The sequence below is a fragment of the Perissodus microlepis genome, chromosome 10 (genome assembly GCF_051167445.1).
Source record: "Perissodus microlepis isolate ML-2025 ecotype Zambia chromosome 10, ASM5116744v1, whole genome shotgun sequence".
Lineage (NCBI taxonomy): Eukaryota > Metazoa > Chordata > Actinopteri > Cichliformes > Cichlidae > Perissodus > Perissodus microlepis.
The window spans coordinates 15038453-15059231 of NC_140470.1; the positions used below are offsets into that span (position 1 = coordinate 15038453).

Consider the following 20779-nt stretch of genomic DNA (forward strand, 5'->3'; position numbering starts at 1 on the left):
AGAGGGCTTGTTTGAGCCTGCACCTTTCAGCAGGTAGTCTTATATTTATGGAAAAACTCTTAAGTGATGCAATCCTTTTTAAGGTATTTTTTTGTTTATTGTAAATTCCTCACAAGCTTGCAAATCACTTATTATAATATATGCCAACTATAATCTGGGGTGTTGGCGGAAGACGTCATTTTAAACCCTATTTGTCTGAGACTTTTACCACTATGTTGTGCATTTTCAGTATGTGAGTGTTATTTTTTATCCTTTTTATCCAATTTCCCCCAATTTTTATCCGTTGTTCTCCTAACCCACATACTGAGTATGTCTCTGAATCTGAAACCCAGACAGAATAGCATGTGAAATAGATAACACTTTCAACAGTTATCTCCAGATTAAGGGGGACTACAGAAGTGTGTATACTAAAAAAAAAAAGAGAGAAAGAAATTTTAAATAAATACAGCATATTTGTGCTTCACAGTCAATTCAATTCAATTTTATTGATATACCACCAGATCACAAGAACAACCACCTCAAGGTGCTTTGTACTGTAAGGTAAGAACCCTACAATAACACATAGAAAACCCCAACAATTAGCACTTGGCGACAGTGGGAAGGAAAAACTCTCCTTTTACAGGAAGAAATCTCCAGCAGAACCAAGTTCACGGAGGGGCAGCCACTTGAACTGACTCTGTGTGTGTGAATGACTGGAGGGAGACAGGACAAAGACAGGCTGTGGGAGAGAGACAGAAAGTATTAATATTTAATGATGCAGAGTAGTGTACAAATACAAGGAGAGCGAAAAAAGATGAGTGAAGAAGAAACACTCTGTGTATCATGGAAAGCCCCCAGAACCGTAAACCTATTGCAGGGTAACAAAATCTCCCGAATCCAAACTGGGAGCTGGTTCCATAGAAGAGAGGCTTGAAAGCCAAAGACTCTGCCTCCCTTTCTACTTTCAAATGCCCAAGGAACCATGAGTAAGCCAGCACTCTGAGACTGAAGTGGTCTATTGGGGTTATATGGCGATACGGAGTGGTTGATTCTCAAGCTTTAGCTTACATATTGTGTGTGTGTTTGAGTCAGATATAGCACATTTTTAACCCATTGCTCAGTACGAGTAACATGTCCATGTCATTCTCCCTTATAGTCACTGCACTTTGTCCCACATTTATTTGGTCCTACGTTTATTTGGATCTGGTCACATTAGTTGTCATGCATTGGGGGTACTGAAATAGGACGTGTTCTCCTGGAGTCTACCACTGGGATGTTAACAGTGGATTGGTTTCTAGGTCCTGTTGGCTGCCTGGGACCTCCATAGATCAGGTGTGCTCTGGATTCTCAGTGGGCTTGTTTTGTTGGGGAAAGTAGCTTAATACCTTTGTTGAGCAGTTTTTGTGGTCTGGTTTTCATCCTCTTGTAGAGGCTGCTGTTACTGGGGAGTGTAACTGCGATGGGATGCATGACTGGTCTGCAACAATGTCCAGGTGGGTTGGTAAGTGTCAAAACACCACCCAGTGCCAGCACCCAAAGTATCCCAGATGAACACTGCATTGTAACAGGCAATCAGTGTTAGTTACCCTGTAGTTATGTAGTTAATGAGGTGGCTCATCGATGTACAATACATCTTATCGTCTCTAGTTGTCTGTGAGGAAAACGGGGTTAAAAAAAAGAGGAAAAAAAGGGAAAAAAACGGCAGGGTACTTTTTAATCCTTTAACACATCAGCTGACATACTCAGTTCCTTGCAACGCTTTCACTTCACCCGGAATATACTGACAATTAGCGCTGAAATTAAACATATTTTCAGGACTTTAATTTGAGCTGTTGTGTTATTTAAGTATTTATTCATAGGAAAATAATTTATTTAAAAATTTGCTACTTAAACGTGAAACTTAATTTGCTCGAGTATTTTCTATTATTAAAATTATTGTTGTTGTTGCTGCTGCTGGTGTTCATATTGTTAAAAACCTGTGGATCACAGAGTTATCGGCCCATTTGTATTCTTTGCCAAGTTTTCCACCAATTTCAGCACGCGCCAGCAGGAGTCTCCCGTTCCCATAGTAACAAGACTAGGATCCGTCCGTGGACAAAGTTAGCCAGTCTTTGCCGACTTCTTTCTTTGGTGCGACCAACATTAAGCCCTGCTAGTTACTCTGCACGGCCGTACGTCCGCTTTGCTTCACCTAATAAGTAAATAAGAAGTCAGCGCGACGCCTTATATGAAAGTAGCGACAGTAAGAAGGCTGGAGAGAAGCTGCATGGAGCTCGTTGTATAGCTTAGCCAAACCTTCTCTATCAGAGACTCTGTTGTGTTCTTGTGTCCGGAAGTTCTGCTGGGAAAAAAAAGTAAGAAAGGCATGAAAAAGAGTAGCTGGAGGAAATTTCTGAGAAATTTGCTCGGAGCACACTGAAACACCGTTTGGTGTCTCGCCGAGGAGGCAGAGAAGGCGTCGTGCTGTTGTTCTCTCGTAATTAGCGGCGTGTATTAATCTAGCGATGGGTCTGCCGACGCTGGAGTTCAGTGATTCTTTCCTGGACAGCCCGGATTTCAGAGAGCGGCTGCAGTGCCATGAAATAGAGTTGGAGCGAACCAACAGGTTCATAAAAGACCTCATCAAAGATGGAAACATGCTCATATCTGCCCTTAAAAGTAAGTACGCGCTGATTAATAGCTGATTCTTCGGAGCGAATGTGCTTTACAGTTTGCAGTGATTTCTGCAACCTGATCCAAAGGGAAGTCCTCTGGGTATCAATCCAAACAGAACCACTGTAGGGACTTGAACCTTGAGTGTCTCATTTTTCATTTGTGTGTGTAGTATGAGCAGGACAGTTTGGAAGGTAGTTACAGTGTTATGCACAGTGTAGGGCTGTGATATACACAGCAGCTATTGCGCGAGTTGTAGTCTGTTTATCTTTTTCCATTAATAATATTTGTTCACCTTAATTTGTTGATGTAGGTCACCTTTACAATATTGTAGTCTGCTGTTACATACAGGTTTTAACTAGCAGAAAGCAGCAAACAGCTGACAACTGCCTTGAGGGCCCAAAACAGCAGGACCACCGCCTAACCTCCACCCACCAAGCTACTATTGGGTGTTACCTGGTTTCGGCTAGATTACTGAAAATATATAAAAAAAACCATGTCCACATTAACTATATCAGTTATGTTTTTGATTTTTTTTTTCTATAAACAGTGGGTATTTTTTTAAAAGTGGCAGAAGAATGTTAATTTAGCTTGTTTTGCTTGGGTATTAGTACTAAACCTAAAGGCACTAAACTCTCAATTTCTTTAAAACAGAGGAAAACTGGAAATATTCACATTTTTGCACATATGAATCTTTATTATTATCACATTTGGGGTTTTTCCTGAATACAATTTTTTTTAAACGCCAGCCCCAGAATACCTTGTATTTATCAAATGGTTGGAAATAACTGGAACACGCAAATGCTATGCAAAGCAAGTCTTAAAGAAGGTTGCTCAGTCTCATGGCATTCACCATCAAATAACCTTACATAGTACAGGTCAGCCCCCAAAGATCGCGTTAATGACTGTGTGTTTATTAATTTTGACACCTTCATTTGACAGTATAAAGGCACATGGCTGGGTTACTGACTGGGTGCCATATTCTTGTCCTGATGACAGCTTTCAAACAGCATATACCTCCTTGTTGTTTGTAGTGTTTGATTAAGGTGGGGGGTGGGGTTTTTGGCTCACCTGTTGGCTGAGGTCATCACCTGCCACTACCAGCTGTATACACACAAGGTCAAAACAAGGTAGAGGTTTGTCAGAAAACCTTACCTACTTCCGAACTGGATGAAGAAGAACATGAAGTCTAAAGAGGCTGAAGCTTCAATTTTATTGTTTGATCACCACATTTCAGCTTGCAGCTTTCACCAGGGTGAAGCAATAATACCACAAGTGTTGCTGGAGTTTTAACCTCTGTTAAAAGAAGCATGACCAGACTTCAAAAACAGTAAATATAGGACAAGAAGTATGCTTGTGTGGGACAATGTGGGACATATTACCAATGCTGAGAGTAAATCAGTGAAAGAGAGATATATTTTATTTGAATGTTTGCCAAATCTCTTGCTAAGTAAATATGTGTACTTTTTTGCATTAGATGTCTTACTCTCATGCATTCTCTCTCTCTTAAAAAAAAATAAAATCCCAGCAGCCTTTAAAACTGTTGTTAACTGTTCAGATGATGATTTCTCTGATAATAATCTAGGTTTTAGTTCATCCATGAACTGGCACATCTCATTTTGAGCTGAAAAAATACCTCTTGAGAATCACCTACCACTAGTTTTACACAGTTATTAAGGGTTTTCGAGTCTTTATTGTAGTTGTATATTTTATTGTGTTTATACTTCACAAAAGTCTCCAATGTTTGTGTTATTGTGGTGATTTGCACATGTTAACTTCAGGAGAACCTTGATGAAATGATGTCTTTTGGTGCAGCCTCTAAGTAAAAAGCCATACTTTGGAAAAAGTGTGTGCCTAACAGTGTTGAATTGTAAGATTGAGGGAACACGAGGGGGTCACCTTAAACACACAAGGTGTTTGACTGCTCTGTGACCACACAGATGTGAAATAACCTGAAAACCAGTCAAAAGCAAGTTATTTGACACCAAACAAACCCTCATCAGAATAAGCACATTAAGCACATTTTTCTGCACGAATGCAGTCTAGGACATAAACAGTCCTGGACACCAAATCGAGTGCAGAATGAAGTGGTTGTTTTGTTGTTTTCATACATTCAACCTGAACAAAGTTTTTGCAGTAATCTGGTGTACACTGATAGAAATATAAATGACAGTTTAATGGTTTTATTACCAGTTTGCAATGGAGTGGTATGATTGAGATGTTTTCTCAGCAGCTGCCCTGCACAACAATCTCAGGGTGTGTTAATGACAGAATGCAGCCAAGTGTTTTGTGTGCCTTAGAGAATAAACTGTGGTATTAAACTCTATTATTGGAGTGTTGTTTGGACACGTAAACACACAGGAGATTGTTGCAGGGTGTGGCACTTCATTTACATCACACTTGAAGAGTCTTGTAGGAAAATATATTAATGGTTTATTACAGGATGGAATAAGTGATTTTTCCCTGCAACCTGTAGAACAAAGGGAGCATTTCAGGTGGTCGCTGATGGCAACTTGTGCAAAAAGCTAAACAGGCTAAGTTAAAGATGTTACCCGTAATCCAGCTGTTAACAATGCTTTAGTTGACGTAATGAACTTCTACCTGTCTTCCTCAGGTCTTTCTCTTGCTGTACAGCGATTCTCACAGTCTCTGCAGGAGTTTCAGTTTGAATGCATTGGAGATGCAGAAACTGATGATGAGGTCAATATAGGTGAGACAGAAATGCCACTTTTTACACAAGCTTGCACAATATTTAAGATATGCAAAGCCTTTTACAGCAGTGGGATGTGTTATTTATTTTGCAGCCCAGTCTTTAAAGGAGTTCTCTCAGCTCTTAAGCACCATGGAAGAGGAGAGAAAACGTCTGGTAAGAAAATGTGTGATTGTATTTGAGTGTGGGTGCGTAGAAATACAGACTTGGTAGCAGTTTGATACATTGATAACTAACTGTAGGATGTTTGTTCTTGTAGATATTTATACCTGTCATCTTTCTCTGGCTGACTATGTTCATCTCTTAAAAAAATTAACCAAACTGCTATCACCAAAGTCTAAACCAACCAGAAATGTGTTCGCACTCTATGTCTCCTGTTGAGCAGCAGAAAGCAGCAAGTGCATCCCATCTTTAAGCACCTGTAATTATTTTTTAATAGTAAGAATTTGAAAATACTGTGGCAGCATGAAAGGGAAAAAATACCACTTGAATCTGAGGCTTCCTTCAGGTCTGCAGAACTTTATCACGAGAGAACTAAAACTAGCCTGTTTTGGTTCCCTCTCAGTTCTCTCACAGTGTCATTTTGGCCGAGCTGAAACCATCTCACTGTACATTACCTTACTAACTACTATACACTGACCAAAAAAGGAGTAAATATTAAAAATAGGATCACCAGGAGGCTAGAAAGCAGTTTCAAATGAATGCTAATGATCAACCCAATATGTGACTGTAAATGTGTTCACAACTTTTTCACCAGCCCAAGTGGACAAAAAAAACATGTTTATTCACCATTACTGATTAAGATTTAAGTCATTAGTTACTATGTACAGGATTTCTGTTTAAAAGCTGAACTCATTCTTAGCCACTGTCACTTCCTCGAGCTCCTACTTCAGTCCAGTTCCCACAAGTCTGATTCACACCTTTTTTTTTTAGTGAATACGTTTTACCGACAGCACTTTGTGCACCATGGCAATTTGGGAAATGTCTTTGACTCAGAGACCCTCCATCAGTCAGAGGTCTTTGTTTCAGGGTGACTCGAGTCTGGCACAGTCTGTGTGAAGGCAAACCTGTGCGCATGTACAATGTATGTGCATAGTATGCAACCTCATGTGTGTGTCTTTGTGGTTGTGAGCACGGTCTGGTTACAGAGGCACCATGTGGAACCTATTCTGCCAATTCCCCTGTGAGCGTGAGCACAGCCCCAGTGCCTGGGAAAGTCCATATAAGGGTCCTGTGTGTGTGTGTTTGACTGCCCATTTCTCTTTGTGAGTGTGTATGTGTGTGCACGCATTTCGATTGCATGCTTTTCCACTTAATGTGGCACTACTCCAACCCTTCTAACAACATCATTATTATCATTATTATGTTTAAGGGAAATTTCAGCAAATGAGTTCCTCTGAAATACCTACCCGTCCAACCTGAAAAGACCATTATTGTGACCTGACAATGGACTTCAGTCTCTTAGATTTCACTTTCATCCAGCTGAATGTAATGCAATGAAAAAAAAGAACAGAAAAAGAAACCAGATCTCTTTTGGGGTATTAGGGCAGCACGAAAGTCAAAGTGAAAGTGGAGTCATGATGTGGGAGTGGGGGTATATTTATAGTCTGATGCTTAAATCAACTGAGACAGAACAAAGCAAGATTTGACCGACATTTGCAATATATAGACTCCTGACTAAAGAGGGCAGAGACCTAATGTAAACACCAGAGTCCTCAGTTCTGATAACCCCTCTGTACCACAGCCTCTCACTCACAAGTTTCTCATACATACTGCAGCAACTCAACCAGCAGAAATGTTACAGCAGTTTTACTGTAATTTTTCTGATGAAACAGGCCAGTGTTGGCCAATTTTTTGTGAAATACTTTGCATCAGAGCTCTTTGGTTTGCAGTATTTCAATGACTACTGGCAAAAAACAGTTTTATGTGTAGTGTTTTTAAATAGAGTGATGTGCAAAAGTCTTGAGCCACCCCTCATGTCTTTATCTTTTTCTAGGACAACAGGAATACATTGTATAAAGCAAAAAAAGGGCATTTCTGACAAACCTTATAGTCAAAATTGGATATCACCACCGAGCAACTTTATTCTTCAACAAGGCCTGAACTCTCTTTGGCAAGCTTTCTTTCTTCAAGTAGTCTTCAGGAACAATTCTACAGGCTTCTCGAAGGACAATCAGATTTTTTCTTTTTATCCTTTGGATGTTGGCTGCCTTTTGTTCCATTCTAATCTCACACTGTTGTTGTTGATATTGAAGTCCAGGTTCAACATTATTGTGGGGAGGCCAATCCATGACTAATAGTGTTTCATTGTGTGTTTTCTATCCAGGTATGCAGTGTGTTTGGGATAATTGTCATTTTGCAAATGGTCAGATACAAAGACTGGATAGCAAATGTGTGAAAAAGGAGCCGATGTCAAAAGAAAAGCTTTAAAAGACCTTCAGAAAGTCTGGCTTTGTGGAAGCACAATATAAAGGAATGTGAGATGGCTTGAGACTTTGGCAGAGTACTGTATGTGCCAAGCATGACGAAATCATAACTAAATGTTTGTGCTGGGTGTTACTGTGATGTTTGAACAGCTCTTCAAGGTGATGAAGCTTTTTTTGTTATGTCAGCAGCAGGTAAAGTGTAGGCATTAAAAGGTGTTTGATTCTTCAGATCATTTGCTTTGCTCAAATATACATACCTTGCTACCTCTGTTCTCAATAATTTCCATTTAAATAGTTTACAATTGACAAGATAAATAGAGTAAATCTCAACTAGAAATTTGCTTTTATACAACAATTTGGTGAAGTTTTCGATAGATTGTCTTGTTAGCATATTGATTTGAAATATTTTGAATTAAATTTGCCTGTTTTAAGGTAAAACTCTCAGAATAATAAAAGGCAAGCCTCTGCTGACCAGTTGACAAAAGCTATTTTGAGTGAGACGCTAAAGCCCTCATGGGAGCTGTTGCTTTATTTATGTTGCTTGTCTCGATATTTACTGTTATGACACACTGAGCTGACTGCATTTTCTTTTTTCCTCTCTTAGATCCAAAATGCTGATGATGTTTTGATCTCACCACTCGAGAAGTTTCGGAAGGAACAGATTGGAGCTGTAAAGGTATACCTCCTCTTCTTATAGTCGAAGGGTCACTGCTGAGTAGATTATGAATATGGATGTTGCTTTCATTTGGTATGCAGCATTCTGGGTGGTGATCAGACAGATCACTCTGCTTCTTTCTGGTCCCGCTCGGGTTGTTAGTCAGCGATCAGAGAATCCAATTTGTCGAGATAAATGATGGATCACAGTCCAGTGTCAGCAACAAGGTCATGGGAACGGACGCTGGGAGGGCAAGAAAAGGAGCACGTCACAGACAGAGGGATGGTTGAACTCAGACAGTGTAAACACAAAATGAGTTTGGTGTCTGGTTTCAGCAGCTGTCTCAAGTTGTATAATCCAGTTTTATCTATTTTTTGTTTTCCTCCTTTCTTTTTTAGTGAAAAACAAGGATGTAGATAGCAGCATTACTAGTTCTGAAAATGAAATCAAAGCTCACTTCTTTGTATTAGTGGAAGTAACTCCTCAGCCTGAAATGTTGCAGGTGTTTGCGTGAGAAATGCCAGTAGTCACTTCTCAGAGAATAGAGATACACATGTGGCATTGAGAGCTACAGCTGTTTTTGTAAAAGAGATGTTATCTTAACTATTTTTAGTGTGTCTCTTCCAAAAAATGTGCTACTGAAACTCACAGTTCCAGCAGGATAAACTCAAAACTTTAGTGACTGCCTAACTTTTATCTGTCGAATAAAACAAATTACATAAGAAGTTAGGACGATGTGAGAAATTGAAACAAAAAATGGAACGCAGTGATTTGCAAATATAACCAGTTAAAGCTGCTCAACAGCCCCATATTTTTTTATTTCATGATGTCCAAATGTTTTCAGCTGCTGAAAGGTCTGGACTGCAAGACTTTTCTACTGTGAAGCCATACTGGTTGAGTAGTTGGCATTGTCTTGCTGAAATATCCAAGGCCTTCACTGAAAAGACAATCTGGATGGGAGCACAAGTTGCTGTAAAACCTTCAGCATTGACGGCCCCTTTCAAGATGTGCAAGCTGTTTCACAGGCACTGACGCACCCCAGGAGATTCAAACTTTTGAACTGAGCTCTGATAACAAACCAGATAAAGGTGTGTCTCCGCTTTAGTCTGACCACAGAGCAGTTTTCTGCTTTGCCTCAGTCCATTTCAAATAAGCGTTAGCCCAGAGAAGATGGTGGTGTTTCTGGAATATGTTCATATATAGCTTCTACTTTGTATGATAAAGTTTTAGCCTGTGGTGTCAAGAGAAAAAGTTTAAATATAATTACAAAAGACTGATTTTTTAAAAAATGAGATGTGGGGGCCCACCCTAACCCTTTTTCTGTACGGTTTGTCAGAAAGTCCTTAATCCATAGAGAGGTGGAATATGGGACTCCTAGGGTTAACAGCTTGCACACCAGCTGTGAGGAAGGATGGTGTTAAAGGCAGAGCTAAAGTCAATAAAGAGGAGGCGTGTTTAGCTCCCTTGGTGCTCCAGGTGCGACAGGGTAGCATGGAGAGATGTAGATGATGAGAGCCTCGATTATACACGGACCACTGGAGACCCAACGACTGAGTAATCATTCCAGTTATACTTCTTTAAACTGCACTGCCTACGCGCATATGTAGTTGGTGCATTGTAATTGAAATTCACAGACACCCAAGACGATTCGCAGATGTGGAAAGTATAAACTCCACTTAAGTCTGAACAATTTTACATTGAGGAACTGAACAGACATTCTTTATTTACATTTTACAGCAAAAAGTCACAAATTACATTGGAAATTACATTTATAAAAAAACAATATTTTAATTACTTGCAAAAAACTAATTTTGCATTATTCTTATTTCCATTTTGTATGCTGTGTATTAGCTTTATGGCATTTCTGAATTCAGTCAAAAGCGGTGCATTTGTGCAGTACTTGTGCAGTACTTGTGCAGTGCATGTGCTTGCTTTTCATGCAGTGTCAGCAGGGATAGGCTCCAGCATCCTTGTGCCGCCAGTCTGGATATCTAGCAAACAGTCTAAACCTCAAAATGACCACGATAATCTTCTTGTTAACTTTATACAACTATACAATTACAATTAAAATTAATACAATTAAAATAGAAGTTCATGGTTTAAGTAAAACAATAAAATAACATTACAATAATAAAATACTGTAACTTATGCTTGTTTAGTCACTGGCCACGGCACATCTGTTATGTGCTGTGTTAAGACTTTCAGCCCTACTAACAGAGATGTAAAAGTCCATGTGTGACACATTTGTGTTACCTAAAATGTAAACTGTATGCGTTTTATTGGCAGATTCAAATTTATTTATTTATTTATCTAAGTCTGTGGATCCCTCACTCTTTTCAGGAGGAAAAGAAGCAATTTGACAAAGAAACAGAACGGTACTACTCTGTCCTGGAGAAACACCTCAGTCTGTCTTCCAAAAAGAAGGAGTCCCACCTGCAAGAGGTAAACCCTACATAAGTTGTTACATATAAATAAAGCGTAAACATTAAATACACTAAACACTGTGTGGTGTTTCTGCTGTATCTGTTGCAGGCTGACTCACAGATGAGTAAAGACAGGCAGATTTTTTATGACGCGTCTCTCCAGTATGTCTTCAAGATCCAAGAAGTGCAGGAGAGAAAGAAGTTTGAATTTGTAGAGCCAGTGAGTTCACATAACACAAGTGCCATACAAATTTCACTTTTCGTAACACGAAACACGATGAAATCATTATCAGGTATTTGCTTCCTGTGTCGAGTTGCCAGTTCACACTTTACTTTTTGCTCTGATCAGTAGAGGGAAAACCTGGTCACCAGTGCAAAATCGCAGGAAAATATTAAGTAATGAGTCTCTTCTGTGCCATAAACATCAAGTTATAAAATTTCAGCTTTAAAGTAAAAAGAAAGTCGTTTTCTGAAAAGTATACATTACACGGAGTGTTTGTCCAGTGATAAACATGTTTAATGATACATATCAGTAGAGCCCACTTCCTGTTGCTGTAACAGCACTTCCTGCACTGAGATTTTTCTGGCAGACAGAAAGGGAAACTCTTTGTTGTAAAGTAAACAAGGGCAGCAAACCAAACAACAGACAGAGATAGAGAGGTTTTCTCCAGCTGAGGTTATTTTGGATTGATTGAGCTGATGACTGACAATCATTCTTTTGTAATCCTCTCATTATACTCTTCACTCCCAAGCCCCCAGCTAACATTTTCCTGTGCCTCTGCTCTCCAGCTTTTAGCCTTCCTTCAGGGGTTGTTTACATTTTACCATGAGGGATACGAGTTGGCCTCTGAGTTTGAACCCTATAAGCAGCAGCTTCAGTTTAATCTGCAAAATGTAAGTGATTGTTAACTGCATATGTTTTGAATAACATCTGGAGCCTTTAATGCTTACTTGTTTATGATGTGTTTTGTCTGATTTATTTACATTTTAGGCATCAATTAAAATATCTTACAGACAAGGTTTAGATCCATCTGGCACTATATAACTATTATTAAAGTGAAAGTGATCTAAATAGGCTCTCTTTAATCAATTATTTCCAGACTGCAAAAATGTACTGGGCCCCATAAACTTTTTTAGACTTTTAAGTTTGTTTGTAAGGTCTTTTAAATTATATCTACTGCTACTTCTCTATCAGGTGAAAACCTGTGTGTCGTTTTTATTTTTTAAAGCTGGATTTTTTTAAAATGCAAATATAAAGTCAGTCCACTGCTTTGAATAATATATAAGAGAAAATGAGCTCAGATTAACAAAGAAACTCTTGTAGTCATGTAGACTATGAAGAAACCATTTCCTGACTACATTGTTTAAAGATTTGTATACTTAATGACCATCAAGCAAGCCTCATTCTGTTGTGGTTTTCTGTACAAATTATGCATGTGTTTGTTATTAAGGCTCGCAATAACTTTGAAAGTACACGTGCCGAGGTTGAGAGGTTGATGAAGAGGATCAGATCTGCAGAAGAGGACTTCAAAGCGCCCAGCTGCTTTACCATGGAGGGATATCTGTATATACAGGAGAAACGTGAGACACGCAACTCTCATACTTTCTCCTCTCCCTTATTCTTAGAGGATCCTAGACTCACATTCAAACTGAAAACATTCAAGTTCAGCTCCATGAAAATGTGTATTCTATCTATTATGTAGGTCCACTGGGAAGTGTGTGGACCAGATACTACTGTACTTATGAAAGGAGCTCCAAGATGTTCACCATGAGCAACACAGAGATCAGACCAGCCAGCAGACAGGTGAGGAAACCCACCCCGTGTTTTTAGACGTTTTAGCCCATTTACTACCAAACATGGTCATCAGACGCTTCTGCACTGGGCTCACTTTCAAATTTTGAAACTACTTCCGTGTGGTCTGTGATTTCTGACAGCTCAGCTCTGACATATAAGGTTTAGGCATCACAGCTCTTTACTTGAATGTCCACCAGCACTGCTTTGAAAACATCCTTCCTCCTGCACACACCAAGATAAGATATACTTTCTTTATCCCAAAAGTTAGGAAAGGCCTTTGTTACAACAGACAAAAATTAAAAATAAGCGTGTACTAAAATAGCTTAAATAAGATGAATAAATACAGTAAGTATGTCAAAAAGAATGTTAAAAAATTAAAGGAGCCAAATAATTAAAAACAAATAAAACAAGTAGGGAACTCAATAATTTGAAATCTGTGTAATAAAACTAAAATAATTTGTTACTAAAACATTTACAAAAACATGAAGCTGTGAAAGCTACTTATTTGTAGTATTTTGGCAAAGACTGAAAAGTAGGACTTGCAAAAGCACAAATATGGTACTAAAAGGATTGAGCAGTAATATTTATTGACTATACCAAAAGCTCAAACTTTGTCAGATGCATTATTAGGCTATAATAGCACATACTGAAAGCACATTTCCTTGTTAACAGAACGGCGTGGTGCACAATACACCAGAGATGTTTAGGCTGCGCTCGTGTGTTCGAAGGAAGACCGATTCAATAGACAAACGCTTCTGCTTCGACATCGAGGTGGTGGAGAGGTGAGATGAAAACAAAACCAAGAGATTATTTGTGAACTGAATAAACAGAGATTTTGCTGCCGGAGTTTTCTTAGCTAAAATAACCTCCCTTTCACTGCAGACAGGGTGTGATCACCCTGCAGGCGCTCTCAGAGGCCAACAGACGGCTGTGGATGGAGGCAATGGATGGGAAGGAGCCTGTATGAAAATATCCACTATTAATAACTTACCAATGGAGGGGGGGGTTTCAGGGATAGCTCACCTAGATATATTATTATACTCATATTCTTGCTCTTGTATTAAATAACCTTGTATCCTTCTTCGTTCAGATATACACTCTGCCATCATTGCTCAGTAAAAAAGAAGAAAGTAAGTGCTGAAAAGCTTTGTATTCAATTCTCTGTTTATTACAATCTTAGAGCATGTGTGTCGCAGTGCCTCAGAGATTTACTTGATCTTGTGTTTGTGATTTACAGCATTTCTAAATGAGGCAGGCTTCAAATTTGTTAAGAAGTGTATCGAGCTGGTTGAAGCGAGAGGTATTCCTCATCCTTAAAATGTTCATATGGGAAAAATTGAATTCTTTGGAGAGCTTATTGTGACATATCTTAAAAACTGCAGGCATTACAACTCTTGGACTCTACAGGACAGGAGGAGTGAATTCTAAGGTTCAGCGGTTGATGACGAGTGTGTTTGGTGAGATACGCCCTGTTATTCCTGTGCATAGGGAAGATTTATTCCACTCCAAAGATTATCAGGTATATTTAAAAGTCTGTTATTCACAGCTTCTACAGCTGCCTCTGACATGCAGCTGGAGGCAGATGCCTGGGACACCAAGACCATAACTAGTGGCCTCAAGGATTACTTCAGGTAGCAAAAAGCTCCTTTTTATTAGTAATGCACCTCATGAATTATACATTTCTCATTTCTGTCATTCTGTGTGTGCAGGTGCCTGGCAGAACCACTGCTGACTTACAGGCTGCATAAAGACTTCATCAGGGCTGCAAGTAAAATCTTACCGCCTCTTTAAATTACAGAGTACAGCCTGACAGACAACATTTTAGAAGTATTTAGATTGAAACTGTCACTTCACGTATTGTATGTGATGTAAACAGAAGCAAATCACATCCCTCCCTGTGTACCCTGTGCTTGTTTAAAGGGTATGATGAGCTGAACCACAGAGTGAGAGCCATTCATGCTCTTGTACACAAGTTACCAGAAAAAAACAGAACAATGTTGGACCTCTTAACCAACCATCTCCTCAAGTATGCACATTTTGATTTCATAATGCTTTGTTTGATATTTTTTCTGTTGGTTTGCCATAAATAAAACTGCCCACTGTTTGTGTGTCTGTGTGTGTGCAGGGTGTCCTCTCACAGCGACGAAAATATGATGACTGTGTCCAACCTGGGAATGATCTTCGGTCCCACTTTGATGAGGTCCCAGGAGGAGACAGTGGCTGCTATGATGAACATCAAGTTTCAGAACATTGTGGTGGAGATTATTATTGAAAACCATGACAAGGTGCGCTTACAGAGACGTACACCAACGCTTTAATGCACACACACACAAACACACACACACTTAATGTAAGTTTATACTCTGCGCTTAGATCTTTGGTGAGGCCCCAGACCTGTCAGTGCCGTTGCCTCAGGCGCCATCCTCTCGGTCGACTCCCCGCAGGAGCAAGGCCATCTGTCTGTCATCTGGAAAGAGACGAGCCCGCCTTTACCCTCCTGCTCTCTGCCTGGCAGACAATGACAGTGAGTCTCAGTATCTAAACACATGAAGTCAAACATTTTGCTCAAATACAAATGGAAGCAACTACATTTCCATTTTCTGCTGCTTTGAGAGAAGATAATAGAAGAATGCATCTTATTTTTAAGGATCCAACCAGCTGTTTGTAGTCTTTGCAAATTATTTTGTTTTTAAAAGACCGTATCTGTAAGTTGACACCCATTCTCCTAAAAACTGCATCTCATTAATGCAAAAATATCTCCACAGAATTAAATTTAACCTTTAAAGTCCAAACAATGAAATAATTGCCAGAAAATTTTGCTTTTTTTTTAAACAAAAAATGAGTTTATTTAAACTTCTGATTAAATAAAAACAAACAGTAAATATTAATTGCATATATGAGTTTTAATTTGTGTCATATTTGCAGTTTATTTCTTAAAATGTACAGTGCAATTTATTGCTCTTTTTCAGGGGTGGAGGAGTAGTGTCATTGATAAGTGGGTGACCATCAGTTTCTTCTCACTTGAAATTATAAACCACTTAATATCTCATTTAAAAAGTGCTATATGAATAACATAAATACACACATTATTAAATTATGGCTGATGTCGGAAACATTTTGAGCGTTCTTACTGGTAAATCTGGTATTAAAGCATGAACCAAGAATTTTTTTTTCAAAGAGTTTTAGCTGCATTACTAGAATAAGTCAGTGAGACAGTGAGATGACAGGCTAATGCATTAATATTGGGAAAGTCTTATTTGAAGGGTTTGTTTCCATTTCTCCCTCTAGGTGATACATTCAGTAGCAGCTCCAGCACGACTCCGATGGGCAGCCAGGAGTCTCTGTCCTCACACTCCTCTGAAAAGAACGGATTGTCTCAAACCTCGCCTCCGTCCTCTCCTGCTGCTGAGCCCAGCTCACCCTCGTCAAAACAATCCTCTCCTCCTGCAGCTTCCTCTTGCTCACTGCCACAAAACGGGAAAGGTCAGAAACCCCCGACAGACAGTGCCTCCTCCCCCCACCTCCTGCCTTCTGCATCCTGGACATCCACTCAGCTCACTCCAACTCAGCAGACGTCCTCTGTCTCCTCCTCCACATCCTCTTTACTTTCTGCTGTGGAGAAGTCTATCAAAAGGAACTCAGTTGACTCCTTGGCTTCTGGGAAAGAGTCAGGATCTCCCTCCAGAGCCTCCACGTCCACCTCCTCCGCCCAGAACTCGTCAGTAGAGCGCGCCTCCTCGCTCAGGGAGGCTGGACCAGTTCAGAGGGTGGCGTCTGTCTCCTCTCTGAAAAGCACCCATTCAGTGGATGGAAGAAATGCACCCAGTGCCACTGTCACAGACACCAAAGTGTCCGATTCTACCTCTCCTCGGCAGCTTAGAACTGCTTACAGAACTGCCTCCTCCTCATCGTCCTCCTCCTCTTCACTGTTTCCCTACCGGCTTTCCACGTCTTCCTCTCTCACCTCCCTACACATCTCTGAGGGTGCGTAACTCTGTTCACCTGCTCAGCTCAGCCTTTTGCAGAAATGCAAAGTCGAAGCTGTAGTTTAAAGATAAACTATAAATTAGAGTCCCTTGTCTGATTGTCTGATTTCTTGTGTGGCTTTTCACAGATTACAAAAGCTGTCACGGATCGGTGCAGAGTCTCATGTCGCTGGACCCACAGGAGGCTACGCACATGCGTAAAAGTTCACGCATCCACTGTGGCTCTGATCTGACCTCCAAACACTCTGTGTCCAGCAATGGTTATCAGAGACCTGGATCACTGTGAGTGCCTGTAAAATGATTTAATATCAAGGTGGTTTTACCTTTGAACCAAAAGCTCAGGAAAAAATCAGACTGCCTGGCTGACTGAAGAAACAGCTGCTTGCTTGAAGAATATTTCAAAGTAACAATCAATGCTGTGGATTGTGCTTGTTGGCTTTAAATTAAAGTTTCTCAGAGTATTTTCTTTCTTGTCTGGGCTCAGGACCAGCCTGAATCATTTATTAAAATTATTAAAATAACAGTTTAGCTGCTTGTTATTAGATGGTGCTCTCAACCCAGACCTGGTCACTTATTGACCCTCAATTAAAGATGGAAATTATCTCAGGAAATGTTTTTCAAGTTACGTACCGCAGATGATAGTTTTGTGTTTGTGTGTGACAGATTATCAGCGAGACTGCCGCAGTGCGAAAGTTCAATATTCTCCTCAGCGTTAGACGTGTGTCCCACTGGAAGGTATATTAACTTTGAGGTTTCTCTACTTTTTAAGCTGCCACATCTTTGCACACAAAAACTCCCCTTTACTGACTTTGACTTTAAATTATTTTTTGTTTTCTTAGGGACGCTAAAGCTCTTTACTCCTGTGAAGCAGAACACAGCCATGAACTCAGTTTTCCACAGGGGGCGCTGTTCTCAAATGGTAAGATTAAATCCGCTGAGGGAGCACTGGCTCTGTTTACTACTAGTATAACAATGATATCGGTACCTGGATAACATGTGGCATCTGCTCCACGGGCCAGCTGGTATTGAGATGTTTTTGTGTTTTCTCGAGTGTGCATATACTGTGATGTCATTTCATGTAGTGATGGGCAGATGAAGCTTCATGAAGCACTGAAGCTTTTCATCCAATTGGTTCACCCCAGCGCAAAGCTTCTTGAAGCTTCATTTGCTCTAGTAGGACACCTACTGGACGTAAAAATATTAGTTGGCATGAATTTGAAGAGTGTGGCCTTTTGCACACAGCCTGTAAATGTCAACAACAAAAGGAGTGTGTAAAGTATATTTATACTGGCAGTATGGAAAATGATTATTTGGAAATGCTTAAAATGGAAATGATCATTTACTGTGAGGTGAGGTGTGGTTGGGGTGTGGACAGTAGTTGTGCTTTTGTAACGTTGAGGTATGGACAGCTACAGACTGAGGCCTCAGTCCTGCCTGTTCACATTTTATTCTGTAAAAACTAAATTTTCACTGCTTTTATGACCTTTTAGTGGGGAGAACATAGCTAGGATTTAATGATTTAACAAATCTTTTAAATCCTTTGTCCTCCACAATGCTAAATGGCTGGGAGTCCTCAATCACCATGCTAACCAGGTCTTCATCTATTTGAGATTGTTCTCCTGAGGAAAGACAATAAAGACAAAGCACAAATATAAATATCACACACGTAACTTATTACAGTTGTATAATATTGTTATATCATTTAGTAACATTATGGCATGCTATATTATCATGACATTTGATGGCTCACCTGGTCTTGCTCCACAATCGGTGTTCCCCTTATTCTCATGCAAAGCTCTGTAGTGCCTGAGCATGGATGAGGTGTTGTTGTTATATCCCAGCTCCCTGGCACATAGCAAACACTTCACCTTGTACAAAAGTAAAGCCGCTTAACATAAATTGTATTGCACCATCAGTATTATGAAAATACATCTTCTGTAGAAATTTACATACCTTGTTGGGAGGAATAAAATCAAAATGTTCCCACACAGGGGAGGACATCCTCCTCTTCTTAGCTGGCTCCATTCTCTCCTGACTTTCTCTCCTCACTCTCATAAACCTCCAAACTGTCTCCAAACTCTCACTAACCGCAACTCTCCATCAAACACCCACATTTTGAATGAAGTCTGAGGGGTTTATATTTCTGTCATAGCTCGCGGCAAAGTTCGAACCACTTCTTGAACCAGTCACGTGGTACAGCCGGGCAGCGAGGCTTCGGACGTCATCATTTTCAGCTCCTCCCATAAATGAAGCAAGCCTCGATACGCGCATCGCGGAAACGCCCCCTCAATTACTCGACACAAGCTTCGAAGCCTCGATACAGAACGTCACATCACTAATTTCATGCAACAAATCAGTTAGGCGAGACTGGGTAAGGCCTAGTTTAAGGTTCATTTATGTGTCTCTTCACCTACACATAGAGAAGGATTATGGCAGGGGTGTCGAACCTGTCCTGCAGGTTTTAGATATCACCCTAGGTCAACACACTGAATCAAGTGATCAGTTCATCACCAGGCTTCTGGAGAACTTCAAGACACATTGAGGAGGTAATTTAGCCATTTAAATCAGCTGTGTTGGATCAAGGAAACATCTAAAACCTGCAGGACACCGGCCCTCGAGGCCTGGAGTTCAACACCTGTGGATTTTGGGAATCCAACCATCAGGTTGATAAGGCTGTGTTTAGGTCGAAAGCTAAGCAGTTATGTTTGACAGGTACAAGAAGACTGGTTGAAAGACTTGCACGTTATTTAAAAAAGCCTGAACAACATTAGCCTCAAGCTTCTTTATACTGCCATCAAATGGCAGCAGGCAGCTTTAACGTGTACAGCTACAAAGCTCTGCATAGCGGCTAGGAACACTGACGTATTACTAAACTTGCCTCTTAAAGGCTCCTGTTCCATTGGCGAGCTAACATCACTGCTTCTACCTGAAGCTTCTGTTGGACTTGTTCGTTTGTTCTTGCTCATCTCTACACAGACTGAATCTCAGTATCAGGTGTTCAGGGGTGTTTTAAGCTGTGTTTTGTTCATTCATAAAACTAGCTCAGACAATTGACCTACATTACAGCATTGTAGCTCATTGAACATTAATTCCATATCTTTGCTGTTTTGTGAGTATTAAAAAGCATTACTCATTGTTCATTGTTGAAAGGTTCATTAGAAATGTCATGATCTGGACTAAAATTTAGCATGAGGGTCACTGGATCTGGGTAAAGTTTGTGCCATCCTAACATGACAGCAGTTCTTCAGCTTGAGTTGTAGGTTGTAGAGAGCAAGGTTATGGGTGTCTGTGTAAGTCATCATATGAAATGTGAGTGGTTTACGAGGGTCTTTGTCTCGACTTGCTGAGTTTAACTGAGCTGTTTGTGTCTGCAGTGTGCCCGTCTGTGGAACCAGGATGGCTTCAAGCAACATACAATGGCAGAACAGGCCTGGTACCTGAAAACTACATCACGTACATGTGATGTTCCTGATCATGTCACCACAACACTGAAACATGGATTTTACTTGGACTTTGCTGATCTCCAGTGCATAAAGTTCTGCTTTGTGCTGCTGATTAAATATATAATATATTTATCATTTAACTGTGACTCTTATCACTGACTACTGTGGCAGGATATGAACAATATGTATACTATATGTAACCATGTTATGTTTTATTAACCATCTTATCATACAGTAGATGGTAATATTTGACTTGTCTGATCGTTTCTCCTAATCGCCATTATCAGCTCCTTTTTTGAGGATGCCACCTTTAGATTAAATGTGTCAAATAGGTACATGGAAACAGTGTTTTTCTATCAGTTTTGGTAATTTATATGTTTAATTAAAACTACGTTAAGATTAGAAATGAAGTGTTCACACCACTGTGCCTTAAAACTGTATGAACTGCTGATCTGAATCCTGCCGAAACATCTTTTTTCCTGCTGGCTCTGTCAGTTTGCTGTTTTAATAAATGCTAAAAAATAAGGTTTTATTTGTAGATTGAGGTGAGACTTATTATTACAATGCACGTTTCTTATTTTGCATTTTCAGTTTACCAGGTTTTGATTATGTACTACTTTTAATAACTATTGTCTTGATAGCTTAGTATAGTATATTATAGTATATAAGTATATTTTTAATAAATGTGTAGAAAATAAGAAATGTAAATT

General features: G+C 39.8%; 1 protein-coding gene and 1 long non-coding RNA gene across 2 annotated transcripts; one reads left to right on the plus strand and one right to left on the minus strand.

Moving 5' to 3' along the window:
* Positions 1-2057: 2057 nt before the first annotated feature.
* arhgap42a (Rho GTPase activating protein 42a) lies at positions 2058-20594 on the plus strand. The gene is made up of 24 exons (XM_084942368.1): positions 2058-2637; positions 5246-5341; positions 5436-5497; positions 8372-8443; positions 10763-10864; positions 10955-11065; positions 11635-11739; positions 12297-12426; positions 12549-12649; positions 13313-13422; positions 13523-13601; positions 13731-13770; positions 13878-13940; positions 14023-14097; positions 14187-14271; positions 14350-14408; positions 14561-14666; positions 14766-14925; positions 15014-15164; positions 15929-16624; positions 16755-16908; positions 17290-17361; positions 17466-17545; positions 20001-20594. Exons 1-24 carry the CDS (start codon positions 2484-2486, stop codon positions 20087-20089), a joined length of 2952 nt encoding a protein of 983 aa, XP_084798494.1. The 5' UTR covers positions 2058-2483; the 3' UTR covers positions 20090-20594.
* Positions 17645-18985, minus strand: LOC146379079 (uncharacterized). The gene is made up of 3 exons (XR_014801552.1): positions 18580-18985; positions 18377-18494; positions 17645-18245 (listed from the first exon to the last, which is right to left on the minus strand). It is a non-coding gene; the product is annotated as an uncharacterized LOC146379079 (long non-coding RNA).
* Positions 20595-20779: the final 185 nt, after the last annotated feature.